Source organism: Tursiops truncatus, chromosome 2 (genome assembly GCF_011762595.2).
Source record: "Tursiops truncatus isolate mTurTru1 chromosome 2, mTurTru1.mat.Y, whole genome shotgun sequence".
Taxonomy (NCBI): Eukaryota; Metazoa; Chordata; class Mammalia; order Artiodactyla; family Delphinidae; genus Tursiops; species Tursiops truncatus.
In genome coordinates, this window is record NC_047035.1 from 22,665,243 (window position 1) to 22,691,162 (window position 25,920).

General features: G+C 35.7%; 1 protein-coding gene across 5 annotated transcripts in view; it reads left to right on the top strand.

The window, feature by feature from the left end:
* CEP128 (centrosomal protein 128) overlaps positions 1-25,920 on the top strand; it is a 439,104-nt gene that overhangs the window by 374,468 nt on the left and 38,716 nt on the right. For 3 of the 5 annotated variants that reach the window (XM_033850758.2, XM_033850760.2, XM_033850761.2), the window contains one exon: positions 9,856-9,879. In XM_033850758.2, coding sequence (XP_033706649.1) covers positions 9,856-9,879 — 24 coding nt within the window. Of the gene's footprint in view, positions 1-1,924; positions 2,015-9,855; positions 9,880-25,920 lie in introns of all 5 variants that reach the window. The other 2 variants (XM_073800169.1, XM_073800170.1) reach the window with 1 other exon arrangement.

Sequence of the window (25,920 nt, forward strand, 5' to 3'; positions counted from 1 at the left end):
CAATTCAATACATATATCTTTGAAGTCTGTTTCTCTGACTTAAATGAATGAAGTTAGTCATTTTCACCGTCGAGAGTTTTTGTGAACATTAAATGAGAACATATGTGAGAAGCACCCAATACAATTTTTGCAAATAATAAGCTTTTAATAAATGGTGTTGATTTGTATGATACTGGTGATTTAAAGGAATGTTTTCATTAACAACCACAACACACATACCACTGTCCCTTTTGTTCCTTAAACTAAGCAAATTCTTTCTTGTCCCAGGACCTTTGCCTTTGCCACTCCCTCTCTCTATAATGCTTTCCCCTTAACTCTTTCGGTGACAGCTCTTTTGCATCCTTTAGTTTTCAGCTCAAATGTCACCTCTTTGTGAGAACTTAACCTGATCAACCTGTCTAAAGCAAACCTCTGCCCTTACCCCCCATCATAGCTCCTGGGTGTCTTCTTTATTTATGTCCTTGTCTTCTCCTTTAGAATGTAAGCTCCATGAAGGCAGAGAGACCTTATCTTTCTTGTTAATAACTGTGTACCCAGTGTCTATCATAGTGTCTGTGTCAGTAAACGTGAATGAATTAATAAAATGAATAAATGAGTGGGAGGGAGGAGAAAGAAAGGAAGGAAGCAATGATGTAGGGAAAGAAATTGGAAGGAAAGAAAAAAATAATGGATAAAAGGAATAAAGGACAAAAGGAAGAAACGTATATAGCCTGAGGAATGGTTTATATTCTGGGCATATGTATTTATGCACATACAACTTTTAAATTTTGCTTTAAAGTTTAAAAGTTGGGTAAAAATTTTCTGGTTCTTATTTTAGTTTCTTATCCCTGGTCAGCATGTCTCACCTTATCCTCTGCTTCCAGTTACATACAGGGTTTCCTACAGGGTGACCTCTGTGAGGCCGGAAGTAATTCTTATAGGACACCAATATCTTAGAAAAGGGGGTTACCAAACTTCCTGTAAAGGACCAGTATCTAAATATTTTCACTTTTACAGGCCATATGCTCTCACCCAACAACTCATCTCTGACGTCATGGAATGAAAACAACCATAGACAATATGTAAAGAAATGAGTGGGCTATGTTCCAATAATACTTTAATTATGGAAAGTGAAATTTAAATTTCATGTAATTTTCACGTCATGATTATTCTTACTTTGACTTTTTTTTTCAACCACATAAAAATGTAAATACCATTCTTAGCTGGCAGACCTATAAAAATAGGCAGCATGTTGGAGTGACCTACTGTCGTACTTTGCTGACCCTGCCTTGGAATGAACTACAGTTTAATGGTTATCTGTCTCAAGAATGTTTGTTTTTTGAAAGATGAACTGGAGTGGGAAGAGTCAAAGAGTAAATTTTTGACCTCTTCCTCAGAGAATAAATTTCTGTTGGTAGAATTTTAAATAATTTTGCAAATAGAAGGAAACTATAATTTTGGGTAATCAGTCAGACCTTCCTGAACTCCTAAAATCACACTCCATTAGTGGGCCATTATCCACAGGTAAGGTTGTGAGTGTTAAAAGTAGCTTTCATTACTGGCTAAAACTGCCCAGGTGCGTCTGTTAACAAGCTCACATCTTATTTATTCCTTCCTTCATAGACTTTGGAATTTAGGATCAGTTACTTCCTGGGATGATTTTGAAAGCCAGACAGTTGGGGATATTTTGAAATGAATCACTATTCTTTATTTATAATCCTGAAGAGTAAAGTATTTTAAATTTCAAATAATGATTTCCCTAAAATTTGTGACCTTAGTTGGGTAAACAGTTATTTGGAGGAACATTTTAAAGGTCCTTTAAAAATCATTAGAAATTATTATGGTCCTATTGGTGTTATTTTTATAGCTATTACTATTTATAGTGCTTTAAGTAGACAATAGAGCTTTCCAACTCTTTTTCTTTACTCACATCTCTCTTAAACAGCCAAAGCTACTATTTAAAATGCCACCTTCGGAAGATGCTAGTCAGACTGCAATGAGAAATCAGAATGAAGCTCAATTTGAAGAAAAAGCAGTTAAGTACTTCATAGGTAAAATATTTAGAATATTTGGAACTGAATAGTCAAAATACATCCGCTTTATTTCAGGACATACAGGGTAAGTCAGCCTTCAGGTATGCTTCCCAGAAGTTCAACTGAAAACTAAGTTGTTGGGTTTTTTCTCTCAGTTTTTGTAGATACTAAGAATAGTGCACCATTGATTATCAGAGTACATATAATCTAAGGCTAGTTTTAAATCCTTTAATCACCTTTCCCTTTCTACCTGTACTTGTGTATTACAAAATGGAGGTTAGTATAGTTCTAAGCTGAGTCAAACTGAGTTAGGAAGCAAGAAAAGCCTGAGTTATGTCAGCCGAATACATTATTTTAAAACAATCTGTCTATGCCTTGATTAGTCATTCGGAGCAGCAGCCTCTCTCTTTGTATAGAATGGTGAGAGATAACTGTACGCAGTAGCCCGCAGAAGGAATATGGGAATGAGGGTGAAAAGGAGAGTATCTAATATAATATTCCTTATGTTTTAATTCCTGAAAAGAATTGAGTAAATGACTTTCCATGTAAATTAGGATGTGGATTATTGGAATTACAATTTAATTCCCAAGGTGGACTGTTTGCTTTTGCCATTTAATGACTCAGCCATGTGACATGCATAGTAGTCAACAATCAAGTGTTGCAATTCAAATATTCAAGAGCAAGGAGCTTGGGACAAAGGGTTCTGTGATTATATGGGTTTCCTTGTGAACATGCTTCACTTGGAAACCCAAGAGATGTGCACACTTGAGGGAAACAAAGGAGATGTTAGCCTCAGGGAGTCTCATTAGATCAGCTATGTTTGGTGGCAGTCAGAGACACACCCTGAAAAAAAAAAAGCACACCCAGTTGTTTTCCACAAGTTATGCATGACACAGACCTACTCATAAATTATGCCATAATCACCACTGCACTATGATTTGCATAAGAGTTCAGAGCATATTCAGCTGATATATGACAGGCCTCACAACTGGAGACACGTACTTTATTTCATAAGGTGTAAATCCTTGAAAAAAAATGTGGTGTGTTGGTTTCTGGATTGTTAGCTTTTTCCCCTGCTACTCAACTCCTGTTCCTGCATCTCTTTTGGGGACAATCTTTGAAATTACATTGGTTACCATTTGCATTACCCCTAACCACGATCATAGCCTTTATATTACCTGCAAATAACTTTTAGGTGTTCTCCAGTCTAGATGTCATTCACTGAACTTTTGTTACCTGTTACTAGCAGTTTCACTGTGGAACTGAGCAGTACCAACAGAAAGATAATTCTGGCTTTTGCCCTTCATTTGGGTTGCAGTCTTATCCTGTAGGCACACACCTATGCACCGTATTACATTGTGCATTAAAGAAGAAACTTACAGTGATTCTTCATTTTGAAGCGGGGCAGGGGGAAGAAATCTCATTGCCTTGCTTTGTGTTCTAAAATATAAAGGGTAAATCTGAGATTTTTTTTTTTTTTTTTTTTTTTTGGTGTTAGTTTTGTACTGTTGACTAGAAATGCTTACAGGGATTTTAAGCAAAACCCTTACCTAGCCTTTCTGGCTGCATTTTCCAGTGTGAAATCTGTTGAAACAAACCAACAGAGCCCCATTTCCATGCTTTCTCTTCATTTTTCTCCTTCACCCCACTTGTATTCCCTGCTCCGCAAACCCATGTACACATCCCACTTCAGTGTAAGTGCAACCTCAGCCTTTCCTGAATAGTACTGAATGCAAGTGCAGTAGTCAACAACGGCCTCATAACAATACCGCAAACCAAACCGCTAGCCTGAGAATACAGCAGAAGAAAGCTACAGAAGCAAAACTGGCTGCCTCAGGTCCCTATCTGGCAACGGTAGTGGATGAGAGAACAGGTCAGAAATGTGGAGCACACACTTAGGCTTTGTTCTTAAATTTTGTCTTTGTTTCTGCTTCTGATTTTCCAGTCCCCAAGTGAAAGGTAGATAACAAGGATCATTACTAGGCTAGGAAATAATACGTACCTTTAAACTGGCTTTTCTTGATAAGTTAAATGTTGGGTTTTCTTATTGACGACTTTTTAGGTAAAATCCTGATGCCTTGTTGTGGTTTTCTTTTCAGCATTTCTGTTTTGTTATTTTGAATCCTGAGGTAGATTATTTGAAAAAGGCACATAAGCAGCTAGTGAAATGAGTTAACAAAGATTGACCGGAAATATCTAATGATGGCTAAATTGAACACCAGATGGTGGGAAACCACTGCATGCTGCCCTAATGTCATTCATTCTAAAGTTTTTTAAAATATAGAGTAACTTTGACTTTTAATAGATAACATGCAATTTTATGTACAGATCTTTGACTTCTGTGTGTATTCAAAGCCAACTTATGCTATATTTTAAAACTTTGGTGTTGCAACATTGAGGTTGTTTATGATTTTTATCTATTTTGTTTTAATTTTTTAGAATGACTATGAAACACTGATCTTTTTTTGAGGTGGTTAATAAAAGCCTTTTCCTTTTCTTTCACTTTAATATCTTGAAGTGTGGAAAATAATACATTTGAAATTATTTCTAACTCTTTGAATTATTTAAAAAAATGATTGACAATTTGTTAAATGTAATGGGTTGTCATGTGGAAAAATGCATAGAGGAAAAATGCATTCCATTTTATAACCTTCATGTACGAAACAGCAGGTAAAGTGTGAGTGTTGATTAAACCAAGATAACATTGACAGGAAAAATGCCCTGCAGTGGTCTCTCTGGGTGAAGCTCAGTGGATTTTTCTTCCAGAAAACAGGCTTTGTGCATTTAGAACAGTGACGAGAGGGAGTCCTCACTGTGGGTTTTCTTTTTGTAAATTATATGTTCATCATGGCCCTTCAGTACAGAGAAGTTTCCAGAATTAGTCTATGCTTGTAGTGTTTCTTAGACTCGGAAGCAATAGAGACTTTCATTATATTTTTACGCCAGTATTGTGCTTTTTTTGTACGCTAGTGGATGTATTTAAAGCACTTTTGGAAAATGCTGCATTATTGTGATAAAGTCACTAGACCTGTACAGCTCTACTTATCAGGGGGAGAGCACTCTGAGCATTCAGACCTGTGAGTCTCTATTTCATCTCTTAGAAGGGATGGATGAATCAATGTGGCTAGTTGATTGGCTCAGCTGAGTCAAATAAACTGTTAATGACCAAGGATTCAGATACCAACTCTCCACGTAGCCTTCATTTCCTAACAGCCTACAAATATGTTCCCATCTCCAGTGATACTAATGAATTTGCTTTGGTTTATTCATAAACTCTAATGTACGCCCCACTGTGACCAGGTAGCAAAGGAATATATACAGCTCAAGACAGGTTACTAACCTAATGATAAAAAGTTAAAATACATCTTTTTTTTATAGTGCATGTGCTATTGTCCTTCCCAAAAATATAACTCACCTTACTCCATCTGTCAAGCCCAGAATAAATTAAAATGTGATTTCTAGCATTATTGTTTTCATTTAGAAATGGTATGTAGTATTCACACTGATAATAACAGCTAGTACTCTTCATTGTAACTCAAGGACTATGCAGTGACTATATGTATAATCCTTAAGAGTAAACATTAAAATAATTGTTGCCATTTTAGGTTTTTCTTAGACTTTCCCCATCTTAAATAGCACTAAAAAATAGTGGGAAAGGGACTCTCCAATCACAAAAAAACTGGTAACGATAAAACATATTTTTTCCCTAAGAGCTTTTTTCTTCAAAACATTTGAAGGAAATTTCTCCTCCAATTTTTAACCTTCTACTCCCCATTGTTTCTTTCCTTGTTATCCAGAAATATTTCATACAGGAGAAATAAATAGATTTGGTCTAATAAAATAGTTTATTTGGCATAATAAAATAATTTATTTAAAATAAATTATTTGGTCTACTAAAATAATTCTTACATCTTATTTCAAGTGTTTTTATTTGGAGTAAAAGCACTTGGAGGCCCATGAGTGGGTTTCAGAGAGTCTGCAATTCCCCTAAAAATATATACAAAATTCTGTGTGTTGTGTATAGTGTACATTTTCCTGGGAAAGGATTCTCAAAGTCCATGGCTACAAAAATAAGAACCACTGATTTATTAAAACCACCTGAAATGTCATGATGATACTGAGAATATCTTCCTTACTTCATTACTTCTGTCTTCCCCCTCTACTCCTCTCACCTACTCTCCCCCCTTTCAATATCCTAGCAATTCTTTTCTTTTGGGGATCTAACCTTAGGAGTGTGTATGTGGTAGGAGAGGAGGGAGAGTGCTGAACCTGCAGGCCAAGTTTGAAGATAAAATCTGTTGAAATGAAAATTGAAGATTAAACAGCAACAACAAAACACTACAGTTGCAGTTATAGTAAGAGTGGGAGAGGATAGGGAGAATATATTTTGGTATAATTATATATTCATTCCAAGACATATACTGGCATGTGTTTTCATAGACTGTATCAGTGCCACAATATTGGCTTAAGTTATTGGATATTTTAATGATAAGAACATGAGCAGATGTATGCAAATATTTTGTTTGAGAATAGAGATTTGCAGTAGCCTAATTCTTTTATATAGAATTATAATAACTAATCTTTTCTGCCAAAAAAGAAGTCAACTTCAACCATTTAAATTTCGCAATACATTTCTTAAATTGATACAGCCACTATGGAGAACAGTATGGAGGTTCCTTAAAAAACTAAAAATAGAACTACCATAAGACCCAGCAATCCCACTACTGGGCATATAACCTGAGAAAACCATAATTCAAAAAGAGTCACATACCACAGTGTTCATTGCCTCACTATTTACAATAGCCAGGACATGGAAGCAACCTAAGTGTCCATCGACAGATGAATGGATAAAGATGTGGCACATATATACAATAGAATATTACTCAGCCATAAAAAGAGTTATTTGTAGTGAAGTGGATGGACCTAGAGTCTGTCATACAGAGTGAAGTAACTCAGAAAGAGAAAAACAAATACCATATGCTAACACATATATATGGAATCTAAAAAAACAAAAAAAAAGAAGGTTCTGAAGAATGTAGGGGCAGGACAGGAATAAAGATGCAGACATAGAGAATGGACTAGAGGACATGGGGAGGGGGAAGGGTAAGCTGGGACGAAGTGAGAGAGTGGCATGGACATATGTACACTACCAAACGTAAAATAGATAGCTAGTGGGAAGCAGCCGCATAGCACAGGGAGATCAGCTGGGTGCTTTGTGACCACCTAGAGGGTGGGATAAGGAGGGTGGGAGGGAGATGCAAGAGGGAGGGATATGGGGATATATGTATACAGAGAGCTGATTCACTTTGTTGTACAGCAGAAACTAACACACCATTGTAAAGCAATTATACTCCAATAAAGATGTTAAAAAAAAGCAAGTTAATAAGTTCATAAAGATTAGGAGTAGTTTGTTTTTATTTATGGCCTACAATTAAGGCCAACAAAACTGCAATTTAGACAGAGCTCACTAATTGGCAACAATGACGGGTATCCTATTAGCTGTTGTTGATTGGCAAACTGAATTATTTAAATTCAGACTAATGAATTGAATTTCTTGTTTCCCTAATTTTCTCATTTTCTTAACATATATATTTTTCATTGAAATCTATCTCAGTACCATTTTGGAATGGAGTAGATTATAGACAGACATAAGTAAATTGTATTGAAATAGATTATTGATCTTTATATTTTAACGAAATTGAGATTTTTTGACCATTTGCGTTTTAGCCTTATAGACTAGGGTTATGTTTCAGTCAGCTGGGACTGCTATAACAAATTATTGTAGCCTGGGTGGCTTAAACAGCAAACATTTATTTCTCACGGTTCTGGAGGCTGGCAAGTCCAAGGTCGAGGTGCTGGCAATTCGGTTCTTGGTAAGGGACCTCTTCCTGGCTTGAAGATGGCCATCTTCTCCTTATTCCCTTACCTGGCAGAGAGCAGAAAGAGAGGCAAGCATTCTGTGTCTCTTCTTATAAGGGCACTAATCCCATGAAGGCTCGATCCTCATGACCTGGCTACCTCCCAAAGGCCACATCTCCAAATGCCATCACATTAGGGATTGGGGTTTTAATGCATGAATTCTGAGTACACAAACGTGTAATCCATGACAGTGCGTATTTTAAAATCCTGTAACAAATATTTAAGTAAAATGAAGACAGTAATACATAAATTATATCAGTTTATCTTTACCAAACAGTGAGCTATGAATTAAAATGGAATTTAATTCAGTTGTACTATTTTGGCATCATATGATATCACGGATTTCAAACCAGCTGTATGTGTGCTTTTAAAATATGCTAATTCTAAATAATATGAGCCCCATAGGTACATGGTGTGGGGAAAACTTAAGGCCCAAATAGTGGCTGTAAATATTTTCAGCCTTCCAAGATGGTTCATATAAATGCGATACTTCCCAAAGACTGTCTAATGAGGTTCTGTTCAGTCTGCAAGTGATGATAACACTTTGCTGAATGATTTTGTCCCAGATGCACTGTGAATAAGATGCCTGGTAAGAACAGATCAAAGCCCCGTTGAGGCATTATATGTATTTATTACGAGCTACTCAAATGTGACAGTACACAAGTCACCAATAAAATAGCAGTTATTTTATGAAAATTATGGGGGTAAGGGCGAGGTTCTCTCAAGTATGCCAACAAAATGTAATTAAACAGATTATATTGCTAAAAGCAATCTGCTTTGGGCTGATTTTGCATAATATATTCATTTAGCTTGTGCCCACATAGCCAAATATTTAAAGAGGCAGAAATGTTCAACCCAGTTTCGCAGTCTGAGGGTTGAAGGCGAAGCTGGGAGAATGCAGGGGAGAGCCAAATTTATGCTCCTAAGTGTCATGGGTCTCTGTCAGTCTCTGTACGGTCACAGAGATCTGAGCTGAATGGCCCTCTGCACCATTTTCCTTCCTTTCCCTCTTAGCGCAAACAATTTAATTTTTAAAAATCCAGATTTTATATATCTCCTCCAACTACTTAAAATGAAAGAATAGAAAGAAAAGTGGCCTTGACCCTCGTAAAAAGGATGGCTTTGCACTTCCTTGAATTTTCAGTCTCCTTTCTCTCAAGTCAGCTTTTTTTTTTTTTTTTTTTTTTTTTTGGTAAAAACTTTTAGTATGTAGCTGTTAGCTCTGGGAAGAGTTGAGAACACAACTGTTGGATTGAGAATGAAACCATTCTTAATCATTTAGCTTTTAAAGTGATATTATCACTGACTCTTTTTAAAAACAGTATTTCTATGAAACCTTCTAAGATATTGTAGGTAATGAAGACCTTTCTGGGTTCAGGATTGGCTGCATGTGACATATCTTTCTCATTTACTTTTCCTGACTTGTTTCAATTAACAGTGTACTTATTAATTTTAATTGGTGAAGTCATTCTTATGTCTGAACTTTACTTCCTGTGAGAGCATACTTTGTGCTGTATACCTAATTGAGAGCTGGTATATGTGCTAAATTCCTTTTTTAAATCACTACTATTGTCTAGTGGTTCATATATTCAGGTCTAATAGTTATATTTCACTAAATAGATAAATAATTTTACCAATGCAAAAGTGATAAAATCTATTCCACTTAGTAACTATGTTTGAATTTATGGTATTTACTATTAAATTAAACCTTGTAGTCCTCCTAACACTAGTTGAGATGAGAAAAGTGATTCTTTTATGACTATTTTTCTATTGGAGAGATTATCCTGAGTAGGAGTTTTCATTTTTTACATTTTTTAAATGTTATTGTTCATAGAGGATAAATAGAAAATCTAAAAATTAAGTAAACTTGAAATGATTTTTTATAGCTTTGTTTTAATAATTATGTATTATGCTTTATTTGCAGGACCGTGTACATGCGTTAGAAACGGTAAGTTGGGGCATTTTCTTTGTCCTTCTATCAGGATTACTGCTGTGTCCTGATGTGGATTTCAGAGCACTCCCCAAAGGAAGCAGTTCTGGAAAGCGTTTCTAAAACTATATCTAAGATTCAAAGGAGAAAGTAAGCTAAACTATACCAGAAAGATATGTAGATACAAACTTTTAAAATGAAAAAAAAAAAAAAGAATTAAGAAAAAAATTGTGTGTGTTTAAGTGGTCACTGCTCTCTCAAGACGGGTGATGCACTAATTTATGGAAGACATAATTAGCTTAAATGTAATTATGCTTATTTGTTTCTGTATTTCCCAATCACTAAAAGGACTAGTTGATAAGAAACTGAGATTAGGATGCTATTTATACTTTGAAGGGCAGTCAACATTTTTTTTTTTTTTTACAATATCCAAATAATGATAAAAGCTGGTTAGCCTTTTTTTCAATAATCTTACTTGCAGGAATCTGATGTTAGGAAATCATTTTTTTAAGTGCAAATATATAAAGATTACGTGCTTGCAATATTTATTGGAAAATGATATACAATTTTATAGAAAAAAAGGGGAGATGACTTATTGTTCGGCAATAAAGTAATGGTTAGATAAAGTGTGAAATTTCCACCCAGCATGACACAAAGATTTTGGAAAAGGTTTATTATATAATGTTAAATGGAAACAAATTCAAGATATAAAATTACGTGTACTTTAATGATAACATATGATGATAGGTGTATAAAAAAAGAAGCAAGCAAATCTTATAACAGCGACTTGTTAGACAAGAATTAGGGCTGTGATATCATTCCTTTCTCTGTTCCTCAAGTTTTAAAAAACATGGTTAGATTACTTTATAAATAAACATTTTTATAATAAAAACCACATGAATTGAAAGAATGGTAAAATAAATTATGGTACCACCTAACGATGAAATATTATTCAGCCATTAAAAGTCATATTTTCAAAAAGAAAATATTGACATGCTATTATATACAGGGGGAGATATTTAAAGCTATATGGAGAGTATGATGCAAATATTGAATATGCATATTTTGTGTTTAAAACTTTTGAAAACACACAAAATATTGAGTGACTTGGGTCTAGTGGTGATTTTTTTTTAATGTTTTTAATGAGCAGGTGAAAAATAAGAAACTTTTAAACAATAAGGCTAATTAAGAATAAAATATTTATATTTTGAGTGTGAGGAAAGGAAAGATGCTAATTGAGAGTATTTTAGTCCTGTGTAAGCAAGTGATTTTGATCGACAGTGTGCAGACCCTAGCTGGGAAATAATCTATTCCTTAGATTTAACCAGGCCATTGGGAAAGTACACTGACTTTCTTGGTTTCAGCATGATGACATCGTAAGTGAATAAAATGTTTAGTGTTCCTCCACATATATTTTACTTATCCTTAGAAAGTGTCTTGCCAACAGTATTTGGCTTGTAAATTAAATGCTCTTTTTAAAAGTATGAACCAAAACAGAAATGTTGAGTTTGAGGACCTGGGTTCAGTACACAAAATGCCACTTCAACATTTAGTAAATCGCTTGTTTCTTGATTCCTTCGTCTGTAAAAGTGAATATAATTAAACATATTTTATCACACTGTTGTGAGAATTAAGAAAGAAAATATATGTGAAAATATTTAGGACCAGACAAGTGTTAGGTTATCGTTATCATTACGTGATTGCTTATTTTTTCTTATTTAATCATTTTGATTATACTAGTGTGTCATGTGAAGCTGAAAATTATCAATAACAACAAGAAGCCTATAACTTTTATTAGTATTTGTTGGTCTTTTTTATTTACATAATCTCTTTACTAACATAGTACTATGGTATAAAATCTTAAATGCCTTATTCTAAGGGTTCCGCTAAGAATAAAGGTAAAAAATAAAAAATCATCATGAGAAAAATAAAACTGGTTAAATGAACTAGGTTTTTTACAGTGGCAGTTTTCTCAAGATGGTTTTAATTTGAAATAATTATCATAAGTAAAACCTCGGTAATAATGAATGAAAAATGAAAATGCTCAGTAATAATGTTAATGCTCAAATGTTATGAAATCCTTTGACTTCATATGGCATTATAAAGAGTGGATTTAATATACTTGGTAGACTGTTCAGCTGGTAAAGTATTTTATAGTTCATAAAATCAAATATGCTGGAAGCAGTCTCAAGACCATTTATTAGTCTCTCACAACTTAGCACTTAAACCATAGAAAAATGTTGGTGGTCTCTCATTTGGTTTAGGTGGTATTAGGGTATGTAAGGCTTTGAATGTAGGATACGTGTCCTGGTGATACAGATCTGCAAAATTTGAAATTTCATTATTCCATTAGGAGTATTTACAATAGATTAATTTTAAAGGTTTAGTAGTTATAATACCTGAAAATAAGAAGGTCTTTTTTGTCATAACGAGCAACTTGATTTGGCTTGTCACCAATTATCTATATGCTCAGGTCGCAGTTGTGTCTGTTTCCCTTTTCTTTCTCAATACTTCCCTCTCCTTCTTCACTAGCAGGTAAGCTTCTTGGAATAGAAATTACATTTTATTTACAAATGCACCCCCAGGGCCTGCAAAACATTTCTAACATATAGTTGACAATCAATAAACATTTGTAAAATCAAAGAATGAATGTTGAACTGAATGTATATAATCCTCACATAGACTATTCTTAGGAATATAGGTATACACAGTACTGACAGTTGAGGGAAAAAAGTACCCAGAAGCATATCAATTAATTCTTTTTTCCCTAGCCTTTCTGATCAGTGTTACACTTTATTTGGTGTTTCACAGAAGCTTCCATTATCTTCATTAAAGTTTAGTGTGAATTCTCCTAGGAAGGAACCACCTTCAGCCAAAACATAGTAGGTTGATTCCCCAAATAAAGCTAAGTGATTACCTGAAAAAAATCTTGGTTGGAAGGATCCTTTTTAGGATCCTTTTTAGATTCCACATATAAGTGATAACAGAGTATTTGTCTGTGGAATCTAAAAAGTAAAAAAAGGTATAAAACAAAACAGAAGAGAAACAGACTCACAGATACAGAGAACAAACTAGTGGTTACCAGCTTGCAAGCATCCTTCCTACATATACTGGGGACTCAGAGTGGATATTTATTGGGCACTAAGGTACTAGGTAGACAGTGAAGAGGAGAAAAGGAAAAGGAATTGTGATCAGTTCTCTCAAGGAGCTTGCACTTTAATTGAGGAGAGAAGTTGCTTACATATAAATGAATTAATGATGTAAGATAAATATGCACTGTCTACAACATGTGAATGAAACAGTGCATTTTGTAGAAGGCATTACAAAGAAACAATAATTGTAAAATAAATTAACATCATTGCAGTCTAGGTTCGTCATGGAAAAGCATGGCTTTTGTAGTTTGAGGACATGATGGAGGAGATTAGTTTCCTCTCTGAAATGGGAAGAATCAGTAGTGTCAGGTAGAAAGAGCCAGAGAAGACATTCTATATTGGGGATGTAATAAAAGTTTAAAGGCAATAATGAAAAAAGAGTTAGCTAGGGCTTCCCTGGTGGCGCAGTGGTTGAGAGTCCACCTGCCGATGCAGGGGACACGGGTTCGTGCCCCGGTCCAGGAAGATCCCACATGCCGCGGAGCGGCTGGGCCCGTGAGCCATGGCCGCTGAGCCTGTGCGTCCGGAGCCTGTGCTCTGCAACTGGAGAGGCCACAACAGTGAGAGGCCCGCGTACTGCAAAAAAAAAAAAAAAAGAAAGAAAAAAGAAAAAAGAGTTAGCTAAAAGGATATTTAAAAAAAAAAATTTTAAGGCAAAATCATGAAATCATGACTCTCATACAAATATAAAATGAACTCATGACAAATGAGTTTAACTCATTAATTAATCAGAGAATGAGCAAGATGTTACAACTCACTTAAAGGAACATTCAAAGAGCAATAGAGTACTGAAGTGAATTTAGAATAGAGGCAAAACTGGCTTCTTCCATAGTGGAGGAAGGAAATCAATTGAACCTCCCCAGACAAAATTTATTTCATGTCTATGTACAAGAATCATTTGCATAGCGATCAGTCATCTATAACTCACAGAGTTATAAATAGCTCCAAGACAGTGACTGATACAGAGATCCTGTAGAATCAAAAAACCCAGAAGCGTCTGCGAGGCAAAAACTAGTTTTTCACTGAAAATACCCAGTAAGTTTTTGTTCCATTTCAAAGGCTTTCACATCTTTTTTTTTTTTTTTTTTTTAATAGCCTCATTGTCTGTAAAACTTTGAAAGAGTAATAGACACTTCGGGGTTTTGAAATACAAACCAAGGAGTTTAGATTTTATCTTTATATCAGGGATACAAGTGGGTTTCTTCCTGAGTGCCAGTTCCTACTGGTCAGTACTGGCTATTGAAACATTCTTTTGGGAAGGATTCTGGGCTGCTCTTTTGGAGAGCACTGCTGTGATTGCTTTGCATTCTCTGTTGTGTCCATTACGAGGTTGGGAGGTGAAAGGCGGTAGCATGGCTATTTAGTCAATAAGTAGTCATTAATGGTTTTCAGTCAGGGGTTGTGGTGTGCAGGAGTACAGCTGGAGTGGTGGTGTGCAACCACCACTACACTGGAGTGGAGTGGTGAGAGCCTGCAAGCAGGAAGAGGGAAAGCGCATGCGGAGGTAATACAACTTTAGGACTGTGCTAGGAAAATTAGGAATTGGGACAGTTTGGTGCCAGAAAGGCAGGGTTAGAGTGATTACCCTTGTTCATAGAAAGGCACTAGTGAACTTAGTAAGTGGGAGGTCAAGGGAGAAGAGGAGATACAGGCAGTACAATAAGAAGTCAGGGTCATTTTAGGAAATGAAAGGGAAGGGAAGGCTGTTCAGCTTGGAGATACAAATTCTGTTTGTCATATCGCACTTCAGACCTGTCTTTATTTTCATTTCCATAAATGCCATGATAATTTAGATTCTCAATACCTTTGTATTACTTAGAGTTAGCATGACCTCAGTTAAGAGAAATCCAAAAAGAATTATGGGTTAAGTCAGATAGAAATTAGTTTCACTCTCGTTTAACAATCCAAATATATGGTGTCCATGGCGGGTATGGTGTCAGAAACCCAGGCTTCTTTTGTTGTTTTGCTCTACCATCTTCAATATACTGCTTCTGCCTCCTGATCTATGATGCCTGTTCCACTCCAGCCCTTAGATTAATATTGTAAATAGACAAAAGAAAGAAAGGGAGAGCATGTATGTAACTTGCCTTTAGTGAAAACTAGAATTTGCACATATCATTTCTGTTCATTTCCGTGGACCGGAATTTAGTGACATGATTATAACTAGCTTTAAGATTCAAAAAGAACGAAATAAGCTATAGACTTTTGGAAATTTCAAAGTAAACTTCTAAACAACTCACAGGTCAATAAATAAAAGAAAGGACATGCCCAACTCATTAGGAATTGGCATAACCTTTGAGACAAAACCAGACGGAATGTATAAATAAGGGAAATTAAGGAACTTCTCACATATTAACATGGATACAAAAATATTATACACAAATATTAGCAAAATAAATCCTGGAAGGTATAAAAAGGAAAATTACTCATGAACACTGACAAATTACCAATTCATCAATTAATTGAGTTTATTCCAGGAATTGAGTTGGTTTAAAATTAAAAACTCAGTCAGTGTAATTCACCATAGTGACAGATTGAGGAGAAATAAATTTAATAAGGTCATCCCAATAGATGAATAAGAAGATTTATTCCTATTATATCATTATCATCCTCATAAACCTTTTAGAAAACTAAGAATAGAAGACAACTTCCTTAATCTGATAAAGGTCATGTGAAAAAAAATCTCTGGCAAACCTCACCTTAGCATTTTGAAAGTCCCTCTTTAAGACCAGGAATAAGCAAAGGATGCCCCATTCTACAGTTTCTGTTAGACACTGTGTTGGTGGTATTAACCAGAGCAGTAAAACTATCATTATTTGAAAGTAATATTATTGTTTGTATAAAAAGCTCTAGGAATTCATAGTTAAATTATGAAAAATAGTTTAACAAGTTTGATAGAAACCAGTATTTGAAAGTCCCTTTTCCTTCTAACTCCAGCAACAATCGCTGAGAAAATGTTATTAAAGTTACTATATCAATACAAAAGTAACAAAGAATACAAAGTATACAGGAAAATATCTGACAAAAACATTCAAGCCTTTGGGCTTCCCTGGTGGCGCAGTGGTTGAGAGTCCGCCTGCCGATGCAGGGGACACAGGTTCGTGCCCCGGTCCAGGAGGATCCCACATGCCGCGGAGCAGCTGGGCCCGTGAGCCACGGCTGCTGAGCCTGCGCGTCCGGAGCCTGTGCTCCGCAACGGGAGAGGCCACAACAGTGAGAGGCCCGTGTACCGCAAAAAAAAAAAAAAATTCAAGCCTTTATAGAGAAGACACTCTGGAATAGTCAAGATACTTCTGAAGAAGAGGAAGTGGGGAGAGTTTTCCTAACATACATATAACCTTATTAAAGCTATTGAAATTAAGATAGTGTAGTCTTGACACAGGAATATATAAATAGGTTCATGTAATCAAATAGAGAATCCAGAAACAAATATGTGTACATAGAAACTTGATGTCTGACATACCTGGCATCACATATCAGAGGAGTAAGGATGGACTCTTTAATAGATGGTATGAAAAAAATGAAATTGAACCCCTATCTCAGATGCAAAAGTGGGTGAAAGCCTAAATGTGAATGATGAAACCATAAGGCTTTAAAACGAAGTATAGTTTAGTATCATCATGACCTTGGGACTTTGGAGGATTTCTAGGGGTGAGGGGAGGGGCACTGAAAACATAGGTCATAAAGGAAATGACTGATTTGACCACATCAAAATTAAGAACTTCCATAAATCAAAAGACAACATAAAAAGAATGAAAAGAAAAGCCACACTTGGAACACATTTGTAGCAGAAGATATAACTGACTAGCAGTTTGTATCCAAATCAGTTTGTATCCAAATCTTATTGCCAACAAAGCAATTAGAAAAAGATAAACAATGCAGATTAAAAAAAAAGAAAAAAGAAAAAGGATAAAAGGCATAAGCAGGCATTTCAGTTGAAGAAGAAACATGTAAGAATATATTCAGCTTCATTCATAATCAGGGAAATGATGACTAAAACCACAAAAATTGTCATTTTCTTTATGTATATGTTTTATGTACTCATTTGTATCTATGACACATTTTACCAAAAAGCAAAGGAAATTGAAACATGTTAGCAGCACTTTTTTTTTTTTTCAATTTTACAACGAAATGATTAATGCTGTCCCTGACAGTAAGGTTCAAAGAGAACTGGTGAGGTACAGCACAGTCTTCCCGTAGAGTACCTCCAAGAATACACAAAGATCTTCCAAGGGGCAGTCAAGACACAAGTAGGTTTAGGAGAATCCATTTTTATATCCTCAGCTACCACCTGCACGTTCTCTTAAAATAGCTCGGCTTGAAGAGGCCCTCTTACTTTTCATAATCAGCCCCCTCCCACTTTGCAGAAGAAAGGCTTCCTTCTCACCCATCCAGGGTCCCATGATGGCAAATTCCCCCAGGCACATCAGGGTGCCAAACAAGGGGCAGTTTATGATTTGGGTGCCTTCATGTCCTCCTTTAATCAGGTCACTAAGGTAAGGCTTCTTGTCCTTCTTAGTCATCCATATATTTTTGATAAGAACAAAGGGTTGTATTAGATATTTGGGGTGTTGAGAATGGGTTGTTCTGAAATCGACATGTATTGTTGATGGATGTTGAGGAGGAGTAAAGACAGTTTTATTTAATGACCTCACCTCTTCCACCACCTACTATAATCAGAGAATGTGTAGCTCCAGAAAACAAAGCTAAGATGTGTTGGAAAGAAAAGATTGAAAGCCGCAGTGTCTTATTTCATCCGGGTGACAAACTCTGGTCCGGCTCCATGCCTTATCTATTTATCTGTCTTAGAATTATGATTCAAAAGTGAGACGGTTGTCACGAGCACACATCAACACATTACATAGAATTGAAAAATGAAGTCAGACTTTTTTCTGCCAGAAAGTACTGCTGATTTGGCTGATTGGTTTGACAATGAGGACTGGCTTTGCCAGTCTGCAGCTCTAAGTTTTGGATGCAGATATAGTTAATGCTGAGATAAAATAAATATATTAAAATTTCATACTGATAGAATGGTATTGAAATTGAGATTTTTATTTTTTGCATGTGTTAAGTTCAATGAAATATCTCTAAGTGAAAAAAGAACAGTTGTAGTCATTTAAGTCTTGGTGAGTAAAGCCTTTTGGGTTTACCTTCCAGAAATGGAAAGTGAATGACTTTAATAACTACATTACAATCCTTTGGCAAGTCAAGTGGTTTCTAATTCTTTGCTTTCAACAAAATTGAAAGAGGACCTAATCGAGCTGGTAGATCATTTAAATTAATTTTTGATGACAGATCACTGTGTAATCTTTGCTATAAAACTAGGAAGGCATTCAAGAAATTGAGTGACATTGTTATAACAAAACTAATTTTATTCTCACGTACTTTTTTATGTGAACAAGACTTCTCAGTGAGTAAATCTATAGAAACAAAAAATAGAAATAGAAATGGAACGCTGTCTTATTGAAACAAAATTAGCATTTACCCATGGATACATGAGCTAATTGAGTACAGGAGAAGAGGAAGCTATATCCATCCCAGTAAGAGATATACATTTGGAAGCCTTGAGGTTTTTTGACATCTCACATTTAATTTTTTCTCAAAAATTTTAATATACCTAATATTAATTATATGATAATTCAATCCATAATAATGTTTAACACTTAGAGCATTATGGTCACAGGGAGTTTTAAAAATCAGTTCTTCTCTCTGTATATATATATACATTTTTGTTACAGAGAAGGATAAAGTATGATAGGATAACCAATAAATAGGCCTGCAAGCGTAAGTATATTATATATTAGGATAAAAGTCGGTGAGGGAAAACAGATTTGAAATAAATTCAAAGGGAAAAGGAATCATATAAAATCTGTCTTTTAAAGAGGATAGTATTTAGTTATTTTGGAAGTGGATAAATGGTGGTAACAAATTAATGAGATTTAAAGTTCACTGGATAAGTTTATATGAGTAATATAAAAGTTTTATTTGAAAATGACAATATTTACTACATTCCAGAATTTTCATCCTTTGCAACTACCTAAACTTATGATGAAAACATTCTGACAACTTAAAAATGTGTGTATGGAAGGGGGGAGAGTAAGGGAGATATACAGTTTAAAAATTATTTAGGGAGGATGTAATTAAAATTTTGAAAAGTGTTGACTGAGAGCAAATGTGTAACTGTGTAGTTGCAATTTGTCAGTGTTTAATCAACTTCTCAAACCAAAGTTACTTAAAACAATCTAAGCTTCCTGTATTTTTAGGATATACTTGCAGAGATAACATAATTTACAGGATAAATCCTAACCTGCAGCTATATGGAGAAAAACATGCACAAATTTGCCTATCTGAGAAAAATTACAAGACACAGGAAAACTGTTAGAAATATGATTTCTATGTTTAAAAAACTGCTAGAGGCTTAAGCACATCTCTAAAGGATTCATTCAGCTAATATTAGTGGTACCAGACTTGAAGTATGCATACCAGTTGATCTTCAAGATCTTGGTATCCACGAGTACAAGAGTATGCCAGTATGTCTCTGGAAATTACTAAGTGATGTTGCGTATTCTGATTTCACCTGTCTACTGTTAGACACTGATTGTTGGGGATTTACTTTCAATTTCCTTCCCTTCCCACTATGGATCTAACACTAATTGTGCTTCACCCTACTACGTGTGCAAGCCAGTCTACAGGCACATAAGTTGTTGAAGAAGGACCATTATTCTTTGTTAGGACACCAGAATCTGCTCTGGGGCAGTTAGGAGTATATGGACCCAGTAGTGTTAATGTATTTAACTAAAGTGTCCTGGTTTAGCTGAGGAAATAACTGACTTGAGTATGTAAATGTGGCCAAATAACAGTTAATTATCTGCAGTGCCTCTTCTAAGTATTTGTAAGAATCTTGAAGCTGGGTAAAACTTGCCTTTATCTCTTTATAAAGCCAGAACTTGCTGTTTCAAAACCAAAGATCAAGCCAGGTTCATTTTTGGTCTTGCCAAGGCTATAAGCCTCTCATTGAAGTTGCCTGAAAGGTTCAGTCAAATTGGCTTTACACCAAATAAAACGCAGTGTGCTCTGTACGGTTTTGACCCAGAATCAGGTGAATCTCAGCAGTTTTGGCTGAGCTGCATTGTAAAATTTTGGATTTGTTCGAACTTGACACTTCCTGGGAACCCATTCAAACTGAAACCGGAAAAAGGTTTTGCACAAACCCTGTCCTAGCCCGTTCTGCCAAGTTTCCCACTGCTCTAATGTTAGTCTACCTTCTGTATATTCGCATCGAGGGCAAACGGAAATATCCTCATGAATCTCTCATGAGGGATCTTGGTTGAAACAATCTAGACATTCTCCTTTCGCCACCTTGTCCCAAAATACAGAGTCTGTATTCTGTGTTAGTCAGTATTAAAATGTGTATATTTTCCAATAATGGGGTCATCTTCAAAGGGTTAAATTGCAAAAACATGACTGTGCTTATGTTAAAATGAAGAAAATGGTGCTGAAACCAGTGGGCTGTTTATACAGAGTTGCAACCTTGTGGCAAAAGGTGATGACCAATTTAAAAATGTAAGACTTCCTTCAGCCTGCAAAGATCGTTTCTCACAGCGCTGTCAGATTTTTCATAAATGCGGTGACATAGGGAAAGTATCATTGAGAAATTACATAATGAATGCAGCTTCACCAGCAGATGAATTTAGTATTATTGAACTCCTCAGTGTTTGGAGGTCAGTCTGACAGCTTCATAGTTGGTGCTGATAAGTAGTCAGACTGCCTAACTGCTTTGCTCGATGATGTGTTTTATAGTCCTGTTCCAAACACTATCAATAACAGTGCATTCTATGGGTAAGAAGCGCTTGTTTTGTATTGTGAAGATAATATGAGTGTATATATTACAAAACACTTTCTGAAGTATCTTTCTGAAAAATATAATACATATAAGAAATGCTTTCTGTTCTCTTTAAGAGCGCATATCTGGGTGAAATCTCAGAGTAATAATGTATTACATCTTTTTAAGATCCTAATCGAACTATAAAATGAAATATTGGTATTACACCCTTAACATATAGTTGGTGGGAGTAGTGTCTGTTACACACATTTTGAAGTAGCCTTTACATAAAAAGCTAATTTGGGAATTTTTCATTTTGTGCACCTAATTTTAACCAATTGCATACAGGTTTCAGCTGAAAATTATTATATGCCTAGTTTTAAATGATGGAAAGTGATATAGTACAACAGTATCTGATTTAGAGTCAGAAATGGTGGGTTCTGGTCATATCCTCCCCGATAACCAGGCACATGACTCTGGGCACGTTGTTTAACCTCTCTACATTTCAGTTTTTAAATTTTTTTTTTTTAATTGTGCTGGACTGGATCATATTTTAAAAGTCTTTTACTTAGTAGACTCTAGTCTAGGAGGAATTAAAAAAAATTATCTTCATTAAAAAATTTCCACCCTATGAATAGTTGCTTTCAAACAATTTACCCTGATTTAATCACGTAATTGTGTACAACAGATACTTGTTGAATCCCTGCCATATCTCGACAGTGTCCTCGGGCATATAGCAGATTGGGTCCCTGCTGCCGTGGATCTCACATTCTAGGTAATGTTACAAATGGAAGGACTCTTAGAGACCCTTGTCAAAACCCCTCACCCTATAAATAAGAAGTATGGAGGACAGAGGAATTTATGAATAGCCAAATACGGCAAATCAGGGGCTAGAATTCATTTGTCCTGATTAGTGGCTCCGTGTTCTTTCCATTCCACATACTCCACTTGTGAATGTTGAGGGTAATGAAGACATGAGTAAGGAATGCTTCATAAGTAAGTACCTAGTGAATGATACTAAGTGAAGAGGAAGACAATTAACAACAAGATCCCGTATTTACCTTGAGCAGGGCAAGAAGTAGAGTCATAAACAGGACACTGAATTCTTGAATCATATTTAGAATTGTCAAAATATGCCCTCGACCTCTTGGTACATGGAGTTTAATAAAGCAGCTTTGATCTGGTTTTCTTCCTTGCGAATGTCGAAGAGTGTTGGCGTGCCCCTTGGCTGCATTACTAGTTGTGTCCTGAGCTTTTGCTCAGTGATATCAAATGCCTCAGTCGATCTTTTTTTAATTTTATACTCTAATTCCACTTACACAACTGTTTATAAAGTTTGTTTAGGGCTTTTAACAAACTTTGATCTCAGATGAAAGGCTGGAGAGAGTATACTGTCACTATTAGCACTATTAATATAAATATCCAAAGTGGTCTTGTGTTAATTATTTAACATTAGTGAACGATTTTATCCTATCATTGCCCCCAAATACATTATACTTGAACATCAAACAGTGAAAGACCATCAAGGTAGCCCTTCCCTCATTATTGTCTTTAGGCTCTGTTCTTATTTCGCATAGTTCGTGCTCTGTAAATGATTTTCTGGAGCTTCTTCAATGTTTTTCTCTACTAGGATCTCACTCTACCTATATCCATGGCAAAGGCCAATAGAACACATCCTGACTTGTTTGTTTCATTGTCATCAGACATTAACCAGATAGTCTAAAGCATATTAAATATAGACTCACTGACTTAAAACACCTAGATTCTGTGAACTACTCCCTTTATATCTTGTCAGAGAACTTACTGTTTTCAGCTTTTATCCCTATCATTTCTAACTCAGAACTTGTTTTGCTTTGTAATACCCCAGAACTCCACATTAGACATTAGTTTTTCCTTGAAGAAGAGTGTATTTGTTCCCAGACATGAAGGAGTTGACTGAGAGGGTAAGGCAAAAGCCAGGTGATCTCCACATTTCTTAGAGAACGATTAGAATTTGGTGCCCTGAGAGTTCGAAGACCTGGTTGTGAATCCTGGCTCTTTCACATGGACAACTCACTTAACCCCTCTGATCCTAATTTCTATAATCTATGAAATGGGCCTATTACTTATCCTATTTGTGTCACAGATTTGCTGAGAAGATCAAATGAGGTAATGGATGGAAAGTCCGTTTCTAATTTAAAACAAATATTCCTCCCTTATGTGTGCACTACCTTTCCCAGTCACAGGAGCAGTACATGGACTAGAAAGATTTGGCTGACTAATCGGGACATTTGCATTCTGGTCCTAGTTTTGTCACACTGGTTATGTGTCTTGGCACTCTATGTTATATACATTTTACCTCCAAAATTCAATGTAATTATTTCAAATTTAGGGTCTGAGAAATTTAGATTTATAGTTCTTATTTAATAATCCTAATAATTTTAGTTCAACACATTCCTGCCTCCAGATTCAGTTGACCTGGGATAGGACCCAGTAGTTTCTAAAGTTCCTCAGATGATTCTAACTTGCAGTCATGTGTGGGAATCACTGATTTAAGCCATCTTCTTTGTGCCCTTTCAGAATGTGCCTTTACAGTCCATCCCCTAGAGCCTGGTGTTACTCTGCCTTCATGTCTGTTGGATGTAGTCCTATTAATTTCCACTGAGTTAATTTCATGCCTTTTCTACTGATACCATCATGTATTCTGTGCCTACAACATATAATTTCCAATCTACCAAAACAACATTCATAAGATTCTTTCTCAAACTTTATTTTTTAAAAAATTTCCAGGAATCTCGTGTGCTTACTTGTAGCTTCTTACTAAAATTTAACCTTGTTGGGCCTAACTTCAAGGGCAAATTTACCCAGTCATGAGCTCACCAAATGATTAATTCTCTGATTTTAATAAACCTTAATGAATTGTCCAGTTTACAAACTAGTATTTTTGGAAACCATATAAAGAGTTTAAAAAACAAATACGTTGTTTTGTAAATCAGTATATTGAGCAAATTGGCTATTCAGTTTTCTTTTGACTACCTGCCTCTCTCATCTCTCTTCTTGTTACTCCTCTTTTCTACTTTTGTGTTAGTTCCCCCCTCTGTGACATCACACTCATTTCTCCACTCATTTCTTTCATTCATTTCTCTATTCAACAAATGACCACCAACTAACCCATGTAAAGGACTGAGTATAAAGCATGGTTTATCTTGCAAAGCAGCATAGGACAAGTACTTCATGAACTACCAGACTTCGTATCAGACTCCACAGAAGTAGTTTACAAAGGCTCCTAGGAAGGAGAAATTAGGTACTAAAGGATGAACAGGGTCTGAGAGGTGATGATAAAAGGCAAAGAGTTTTTCAAGGGTGATTTAATCTTTATTATACCATCAGGGTCATTTGGACCCAATCTTAGTCTATTAATTTCTTTTGGTAAGGATTGATTTTTTTAAATTATTTTTTTCTTTTTTTTTTTTTAGTTCTTACAAAGAGCAAAGAGAAATTTTCCTCACTTTTAAGATAGAAAAAATTCATTCTGTCTTGCAAACACCATGAGTCTATTGAAGCCTATTATAAATCCAAGATGTATAATGAATCTTGGTGATCTTATTTTCTTGAAACATTTTCCTATTTCATCATCCTAGAAATTATTTTATTGGTACTTGTCAGTTGTTCCCAAATATGCTAGAAGAGACCAAAATCATATGAAGATGGAGGGATAAGGGGATCACACAGAAGGATGTTGCAATAAGTGACCTAAATCATCACTGTTACATAACATTTCAATTTTCTTATTGTGTTGTCCAAAGTATATCAAGAACTGAAGAGTCTGAGAATTTTATCCTTCTCACCAGTTACCAAGTTAGCCTGCCGTACTTTTACGGATGCTGGAAGAAGACATGAGACAAAGGACTTTATTAGTCACAGCACAGCTGGCCCCATGAGCTGCATGTTTGTATCACTTCCCTTTGCCTCCCAAGTCCCTCAGGGGCAATACGGAGATGGGTCCAGGTGGGCATTGCACATGCAGTGAATTTGTGTTATAGCTGAGGAACCCTGAGCTTATGTAACCCCAGTCTTATAAAGGGAGCTACAAGAAATTCTACCGAACCTTTGCCTAAGAGGAAGACAGTGTATTTCCAAGTCTGTTTGCTATAGAAACATTCTTGGAAAGCTATTCTGGGATAAAAGCCATCATAAGACATGTAGCAATGCCACGGAGAAGTACCTTGCATCAAAATATTGTATTATCTTTCAAGAAGAAGTTTTACAGTCTTTTTCTTTATTATTATTACTTTTATTGGATGCAGGTTGATAGTTCAGAATTTCTCATTTTCTCCCATAATGACAAAGAGAAGGAAACTGACAGAGGAAGACATTTCATACTTATTAGATGAATCAGAAGATGAATATAAAGAGACAGACAGTGGCATTCCAGATACTAATGATGATGGTGAAATTGATTGTATAAGCAAAAGTCAGATTATGAGTCTTCAAATGATAATATCATAGATGAATTTTTTGCAAATCAATGAATGAACAATCTATTTCTGAGGACAAAGAGGAAATAGGGTGCTCTCTTCCAGTTACTTAATCAACAAGAAGGACTTCATTATGCAACATTTGGCAACAAGAACCTGGAGCAGTGCATTTGCTGAAAGAATGTGTGACAGTACTCTTTCATCTTTAGTTATGTTTGTGCACCATAATTTACTTCATATGGTTCGTAAATGGGCAAACGCTGAAAGCAGGTTGTATAAAAATGTGATTGAAAGGAAAAGATAATATAGAAATGAAAATTTTTGTTGGATTGACCATTCTAATTTATACTTATAAATCTAAAAAATGAAAAAAAATCTGCAATTATGTAGTAAAGAAGACTGCATTATCAATTTTTTAAAAATTAGAAGCAGGGCTTTCCTGGTGGCACAGTGGTTAAGAATCTGCCTGCCAATGCAGGGGACATAGGTTCAGGCCCTGGTCCGGGAAGATCCCACATGTGGTGGAGCAACTAAGCCCATGCGCCACAACTACTGAGCCTGCACTCTAGAGCCCGTCAGCCACAACTGCTGAGCCCATATGTGCGCCTAGAGCCCGTGCTCCACAGCA